General features: G+C 45.3%; 1 protein-coding gene across 1 annotated transcript; it reads left to right on the top strand.

Moving 5' to 3' along the window:
- The first annotated feature begins 4,897 nt into the window (after window positions 1-4,897).
- LOC120857469 (high mobility group nucleosome-binding domain-containing protein 4) lies at window positions 4,898-6,650 on the top strand. The gene is made up of 2 exons (XM_040232997.1): window positions 4,898-4,977; window positions 5,098-6,650. Exon 2 carries the CDS (start codon window positions 5,163-5,165, stop codon window positions 5,433-5,435), a length of 273 nt encoding a protein of 90 aa, XP_040088931.1. The 5' UTR covers window positions 4,898-4,977; window positions 5,098-5,162; the 3' UTR covers window positions 5,436-6,650.
- Window positions 6,651-7,832: the final 1,182 nt, after the last annotated feature.

The raw sequence follows: 7,832 nt of genomic DNA, 5'->3' as shown, positions 1-7,832 counted from the left end.
TAAACTTGGGTACTGAAGATTGGGTTTTTAAATGTACAAAATTGACAACAAATACCAAAAAGCAAAGATTAAAAATCTAGAGTAGAGGTTGGATTCTCAAAAATACAATATTAAAGAAAAGAAGAAGAACAAGAAGAAAACAAAAAGTCATGAGAATTATTAAACAACAACAACCATACACACACACACATACTATATATATATATATATATATATATATATATATATATATATACAAATACACATACCATTTGCTTTAAAAATAGGGTCTTTTTTTTTTGAAAAGTGATAGTAGGTTATAAAAATTAAAATTAAAGGAGAAATAGATGACTTAAAATTTTTTAAAAGTTTAAAAAAAAGGAGAAGAAAAAGAAAAGAAGAAAAAACAATCAAACAACATCAACAACAACAACAAAAAAAGAGAATGGTTGTAAATATAGTAAAGATATTTCTGGGAATTTCTCTGGTGTTGTGGGCAGTGTGGGGTCACTTCCAAGGCGGTTCCCTCTGTTTAGCTTCTTCTGTTTGCTGGTCTTTTCAGTGTCTTATTTCCGCCCTGACACAAGGAGGGCGGTGGTGGACACTTTTTTTTTTTTTAGGCTCACTTGTTCAGTCGCGCTGTGGGGAGGGAGGGATGCTGCAAACAAATAACACTGGCATGTGCTTGCAGTGTCTCAGCCACGCTGGGCATGCCCCTGCACATGGCGCACACCACTCAGGCTCTACATTACTCCGCCAGGAACCGTCTGAGGCTGGCCCTAAGCTGCATGCACCTCCCCGGTCTAAGCCACACAGGCTCAGCTCTCAGGTAGCCCTCAGAAGTGCAGATTCAGTTAGGCCTGCGTTTTGTGCCCTTCCCAGGACTGGGTAGCTCAGGTGTTTGGCGAGCACGGTCGCTGCAACTTATCGCCTTTCCCTGCTGCTCAGTTTTCTGGGTGTACCGCTGGTGCCCCTTGTCAGGCAGATGGTGACTGTCCAGAACCCCAAGAAGTCTTAGTTAGCAAAGAAGCCTGCTTGCAGTTTGGTAGGTAAAGTCTCTCCGGGGCTGCGATTACCCCCTTCCAGCCCTTATGGCTCTGGCTGCCTGTCACCGGCGGGGGATGGTCTGCAGCAGGCTATTTCTGTTCTGTCCTTTGTTCTGTGTGTGGTCCTGGCGGTGTCTTATGTTAGAGCTTTTCGCGTGGTAGCTATCCCACAGTCTGGTATGTTAGCCCAAGTTGGTTCGCTCTGGTTACATTCGGGGTATTCCGGCTCGATTCTTAAAAAGCACTGCAGCCCGCGCCTCCCTACCCAGTCCCCACTTGCTAATGGCGGATGCAGGCGTCTGTGCTGCTTCTCCGCTGGGGGAGTTACCGTTGGGCTCCTAATCTGTTGGTTTTAATTATTTATCTATTTTTGTTCCCTGTTATGTTGCCCTCTGTGCTTCCAAGGCTCGCCAGAGACTCAGCAGTGAGAGTGTTTCCTGGTGTTTGGAAACTTCTCTCCTTTTAAGACTCCCTTCCCGGGAAGGGACTCCCTTCACGGAATGGAGCTCCCTCCCTACCTCCTTTGTCTCTTTTTTCATCTTTTATATTCTTCCTACCTGTTTTTGAAGACAATGATCTGCTTTTCTGGGTGCCTGATGTCCTCTGCCAGGATTCTGAAGTTGTTTTGTAGAATTTACTCAGCATTGAAATATTCTTTTGATGAATTTGTGGGGGAGAAAGTGGTCTCCCCATCCTATTCCTCTGCCATCTTCTGAATTCCCCAAATGTTGAGCTTTAAGCCAACTTTTTCACTCTCCTCTTTCACTTTCTTCAAGAGGCTCTTCAGTTTTATTCACTTTCTGCCATAAGGATGGTGTCACCTGCATATCTGAGGTTATTGATATTTCTCCCAGCAATCTTGATTCCTTGTGCTTCCTCCAGCCCAGCGTTTCTCATGATGTACTCTGTATATAAGTTAAATAAGCAGGATGACAATATACAGTCTTGATGTACTCCTTTTCCTATTTGGAACCAGTCTGCTGTTTCATGTCCATTTCTAACTGTTGCTTCCTGACCACATATAGTATTCTCAAAGTTAGGGTTTTTTGTGGGATAGCTATCCCACAGTCTGGGTTGCTATCTTAAGTTAGTTCCCTCAGATTGCCCTCGAGGCATCCAGGCCCAGTCCTTGCCCTAAGCAATGCAGCCTGTGCCTCCCTGTCCAGCCCCCCCCCTCCCCGCCTTGATAGTGGGGAATGCGAGTGTCTGGGCTGCTGCTCCACTAGGAGTTGCTGTTAGGCATGTAATTTGTGGGTTTTAATTAATTATTTATTTTTTCTCCTGGTTATTTTGCCCTGTGAGATTCCAAGGCTCACCACAGACTTGCTGGAGAGAGTGTTTCTTGGTGTTTGGAAACTTCTTTCTTTTTTAAGACTCCCTTCCTGGGACAGATCTCCATCCCTACCTCTTTTGTCTCTCTTTTATCTTTTGTCCTACCTCCTTTTGAAGACAATGGGCTGCCTTTCTGGTGCCTGATGTCCTCTACCAGCATTCAAAATTTGTTTTGTGGAATTTTCTTGGCATTCAAATGTTCTTTTGATGAATTTGTGGGGGAGAAAGTGGTCTCTCTGTCCTGTTCCTCTGCCATCTTAGGACCGCCCCCTCTCTTCTTTATTTTTAATATCCTTTCTGTTGGCTGTCAGAAGACCTCTCTCTTTCTATAAAGTCCCATGTACATGTAAAGTAGCAAAAGCATACCTGAGGTCTGTGTAAATGTTTCTCTTCTTACCTTTTGACAGCTGGAGGGCCCAGATTAGAGCATATCGTTTGACCCGTTGAGCAGACCAGTGTGATGGTAGAGAGCTAGCCTCAACGATGGTTTCTGTCATGACTACTTTATGTCCTGACAGTCATTGTCCTTGTTTCACCAGGCTGGTGCCATTGGTGAAACCCAATCTGGGGCCAGTATTGGCTGGTCTCTCAAGTCAGGTCTGCTGGCATAAACTTCTAGGAATTCCTTGTAATCATGTGAGGGCCCACCTTCTCCCAAGAAGGATTGTGGCCAGATTCAGGGCATGACAAGGCTCAATAGTAACATAGAGGTTTTCACATAACAGTCCCTGGTATTGAGTAATCTGGGATGTCGACAGCCATTTATGGGGGTCCCCTTGCTGAAGAGTGTTGACCTCACGCAGGACTTTTACGATCAAATCTTGACCCAAAGTCAGCTTGGTTGCCTCTCAGACCAGTAAGGCAACTACAGCAACTGCCTGTAAGCATCTCAGCCACTCAGTGGCAACATTGTTCAGCCATTCTGGGAGATAAGCCACGGGTCTGTCCCATGTCCCCATAGTCTGGGACAACACTCTCATAGCCACCTTGTCCTTTTCAGTCACATAAAGAGCAAACAGCTTAACAAGGTCTGGCAGGCCCAAGGTGGGTGCTGACATAATTGTACCGGGTTTGAGTTTTATTACCACTGGGACTTGTTTTGCAAGCCTGGGAGGGTTGTCTGCTGCCCAGACCTCAGGGAATAAGTTGAGTCCATCCGGTTTTCCTTCCAGGAGATTGTGTAACCTCTATTCATCTTGAGGGGTTACCGAGAGGAAGAGTAAATAGGTGGTTGAGCCCACTCAAAGAGTGGGTCTTTTGTGGGGGGAAAGGTCACTTGTGCCCCCAATTTAGACAGCAAGTCTCTTCCCAACAAAGGTACTAGGCATTCAGGGATGTATAAAAATTCATGAGTCACTTGGTGCCCCCCCCCATCTGACATTTTCAAAGTAGGCTTGAGACACAAAGTCTGCATTTATCACCATCTGAGACCCAGCAGCCTCTGGGTCTATTGGTGTATAAAGTCTACAGGCCTTGCACAGTCTTTCATAGAACTCAGAGGGTGATTCACTTTTCCTTAGAATCACTTCAGAGGGTTCTGCCATACTCATAGGTTTTTGGACCCCCTTCTTGAGGCTTTGTAAAATAGCTGCCTGATATCTCTCCAGGTGGCCCCTCCTTTCCTGTGTGTGTGTTACAGTCTCAATTGGGCCTCTCATCGGGGGTGGCTAGTTCTGCCCACTGCTGCAGGTTTGCAATACCCTCAGGTGCCATTTCTCTTAACGATTTTTTCTGGCCTCAGTTAGGATCCTGTGTCTTTCCTCAGTGCCGAAGAGGGAGACTAGTAGTTGGAGTATGTCATCCGATGTTGGGCAGTGGGTTTGAAAAATAGTCTCCATTAGCCTAATCTGGTAATAATAGGCTACAGGAGGCTGACACTAGTGGCCGTCTGTCCCGTGAACCGGAGGCTGCTGTAACTCTCTGAGGGGCATTTGTAACAGGGCCCTTTCTTCTGGCTCCTTAGCAGAGCACAGCCTCTGTTTGATTCTGGTGTCTCCTTTCCCCTTCCTGTTAGTACTCACAGGGAGAGGCGGGTATAGCTTGGGCGGTTTAGCTGGAGCCGGATCCTGGAAGTGTTGGCCAGAGGCATCTGCCACCAGGATTGGAGCCTGCCGAGGTGGCAACTCTATGACCTCCGACCTCCAGGAGAGCTGGTGGAGGAGCAGCAGCTGCTTCAGGAACTTCACCTGGCCCTGGATCATGCATTAAGGCGGCCTCTGGTCTTGGTGGAGCACTGGGCAGGGGGGCGCGTCATCATCCAGTATGGGGGAGGGGCAGGTCATCCTAGTCCAAATCCTGCCAGATCCCAGAGGGAGAAGGGGGATGGGTGTGTCTTCACCTGCCAGTCAACATGGCCAAAACAGAACACCACATGGTCTGAGACTGTTTCTTCCTTAAAGTCCATTCTGCCTTGGTGGGCTTGATCAGGTGCGAATGAAAACATTAAATATCCCACGTCGGCATCCTTGCCTTGGCTTGCCTTCCTGTTCCCGGCAGCGCCCAGCTCCGGGCGTCTCTTCGCCAGCCTGTGATCCGTGACGGCCTTGCCTCAGCCCCTGGCACTGGCACTGCAGGCTGGCAGCTGGGAGTCCCGCGCCCCTCGGACGGCCGCGAGACTCGGGTCTTCCCTCCAACCCCAAGGCACTATCTTGCCATAAGTAAGAGGCGGAGAGAAGAGAGTGGCCTTCTGACTTTGGATTGAAACCAGAACCCAAGTTAGAACAAACTTCATAGAACCCAGAAATCTTTCTACGAACAGTGCGAAAGACAGAAGAACCCCTTGGGCTGCCAAGTGCTGCTGCCACCATGCCCAAGAGAAAGGCAAAAGGAGATGCTAAAGGTGACAAAGGGAAGGTGAAGGATGAGCCACAGAGGAGATCAGCACGGTTGTCTGCTAAACCTGCCCTTCCAAAACCAGAGCCCAGGCCAAAAAAGGCCCCTGCAAAGAAGGGAGAGAAGCTGGCCAAAGGGAGAAAGGGGAAAGCAGAAGTCGGCAAGGATGGGAACAACCCTGCGAAAAACCGAGATGCCTCTACAGTCCAGTCACAGAAAGCAGAAGGCACTGGGGATGCTAAATGAAGTGTACCTTTTTGATAGCTCTGTACTTCTAGTGACTCTACTGTTTGAAATACTATTTTTAAATCAAATTTTTTAAAAACGTAGATTTTTTTTTTTTAAGTTATGTTCTTAGCACACGAGATACTTCGTTGTTGTCTTTTGTAAAAAGGGCAAATAACCACTAGTAGAATGTTTCAGAAGCTGGATTGAAATGGGGGGAAACAGAAGTATCTGTCCTCGTATTTGAAGATTATTCTTGGTTCCCGGGAGAGATTCTCTGACATTCACGCATGTCAGCCACTATGGCTCAGAAGCCTTACTGTGTGGAGAAAAAATACTTCATGTCCTCCTTTCTTGATGTCATCAGCACATTCTTGACTTCCTGAAACCAGGAGTCATGATACGGCCTTAACAATTCTTGGGCTTTCTGGTGATGACATCAAGATGGTGTTGCTCAGAAGAACCAGGAATCCTGTTTGTAGTTTGTGGATCATCTCATTAATAATCCTGGAATTTTTAGTTCCTTTCCTCCATGTCAGAGTTGATCTGTGAAAATCTCTTAAATGCCTCATGTGAAATAATCACCCTTTTTGAAAATTTTTCCTGTTTATTGTAGCAGCAGACTTTGTTGACTTTGGAGAGATGAGTTTGAAAGTTGTAAGATGTTATGGAATGTCACCCATGTCCTGCTGGAAATAACTATTTTTGAAAAGTCTCTTATAAAGCTGGATACAAGTTAGCTCCATGGTAAGGGAGTGATCATTTCCTACTCAAAAGTCATAAAGCTACTCTTTACTGCCTTTAAAAATTTTATAGTTTGCTTTTTACGTTTGTCTTTAGTCCTCTCTGAACTGATTCTTACAAAAACATGAGATAGTAATTCAGTATGTTTTTTTCCATATGGTAAGTGGTTGTTCCAACACCATTTTCTGAAAAGTTCATCCTTTCCCCAATGATCTATAACACTGACTCTTTTCATAAATCAGGTTTCTTTGTGTGGAGGGGTGGGGGAGTCTGTTGATGGTTTCTGTTCTGACTCACTGGTCAATTTGTCTAACCTTGTGGCAGTACTATACAATCCTGAGTATTACCACTTTAGAAAAAGGTCTTGATCTCTCAGGACAATTTCACCTCCACCTTCAACATCAACAAACTTTTCTTCCTTGGAGTATCTTGGCTATTCTAAGCCAATTACTTTTCTATACAACTTCTACAATTAGATTGACAAGTTCCAAATCAAACAGATGAAAAGTTGAAATTTTTATTGGATTTGTATTGAATGTATACATTAATTATAATATTGAGTCTTCCAATTCATGAACATAGTATAATTTTCCATTTATTTTGACTTTTAAAATATCTTTCAATAAAGTTTTATAATTTTCTCCATTAAAAAAAAAAAATCCCACGTCCCAGGTCGTCTCTGGAAAAGCCAATTCATACTCACTTATGTATCCCACTCCTTCTAGCTTGACAATTTCGAGGGGGTTAAGAATTTCACAGCAGACACCTCCTGGGGAAGGGTAGAATACGAACACATGAGGACCAAGTTTCTTCTCTTAAAAAATCTCCTGGTGATTGCTTGGTGGTAATTTTCCCCAGGATGGTCTGGACACCACCTCCTAAATGACCTTCACAAATTTCTTTCTTAAGCCCTAACATGCTCGTCAACCTGTGTACCAAGCAATCACGGTCACCTGCCTATTCCAGGCTCCCATGGGTCCGTGCCTCTTCTAGTCTCTCCCAGGGGGGTTATCAGGACCCTCTTCCAACCCACCAGGTGGGTTCCTTGTCACCTGAGCACTCAGTTCCCCTGTTGCTGTCCACTACCTGCTAACGTGAAAGGTCCGGATGTTGAGAAGCAGAATCCTTTCAGAAGGGCGAGGCACCTTCCCTGCTGTGGAAGATTCAAGCTGCAAGGCCTTGGAGTAGTCCCAAATGGGACTTGTTTCCTCAAAACGGGGAATTTCCCAGCCAACGCACCAAATGCTGTTGCCATGCATTCTGGGAAACACACTTGTTCAGAAGGACATTGCAGATAGTGGGGTGCCATTTATTACACTGGCGGGCCCAAAGCAGAGTCTCCTCTTAGCCAAGGACCCCGACCAGTTTTTGTGAAAACTTTATATATCCTAAGTGTATAAGGTTCCTTGGAACTAGTCTGAACAAAGAAAAAGAAAGATACAGTCAAAGTTAACCCTTGATTCATATGCTTTAAGCCTAGGTAGTTAAGAGTGGACAATTATAAATAGGCCTGTGGTCATATCCCAATAAGCATAATAGAATGTATGGTTCTATTCAGTTACACAGATAATTAGGGTATTCTTTTAGACAACGGAGAGCCCTGCAGCTCTCCTTCCAGGGGCCTGGTTTTCCAGTTGGTATGTTGTTTCCATAGATATTGGGCATATAGCTCAA

This window comes from Oryx dammah, unplaced genomic scaffold (assembly GCF_014754425.2).
Source record: "Oryx dammah isolate SB20612 unplaced genomic scaffold, SCBI_Odam_1.1 HiC_scaffold_29, whole genome shotgun sequence".
NCBI classification, from domain to species: domain Eukaryota; kingdom Metazoa; phylum Chordata; class Mammalia; order Artiodactyla; family Bovidae; genus Oryx; species Oryx dammah.
This window is presented reverse-complemented; position numbering and strand designations above follow the sequence as displayed.

Excerpts from the sequence above, each read along its gene's own strand:
- LOC120857469 (XM_040232997.1), top strand. The coding sequence starts at position 5,163 with ATGCCCAAGAGAAAGGCAAAAGGAGATGCTAAAGGTGACAAAGGGAAG.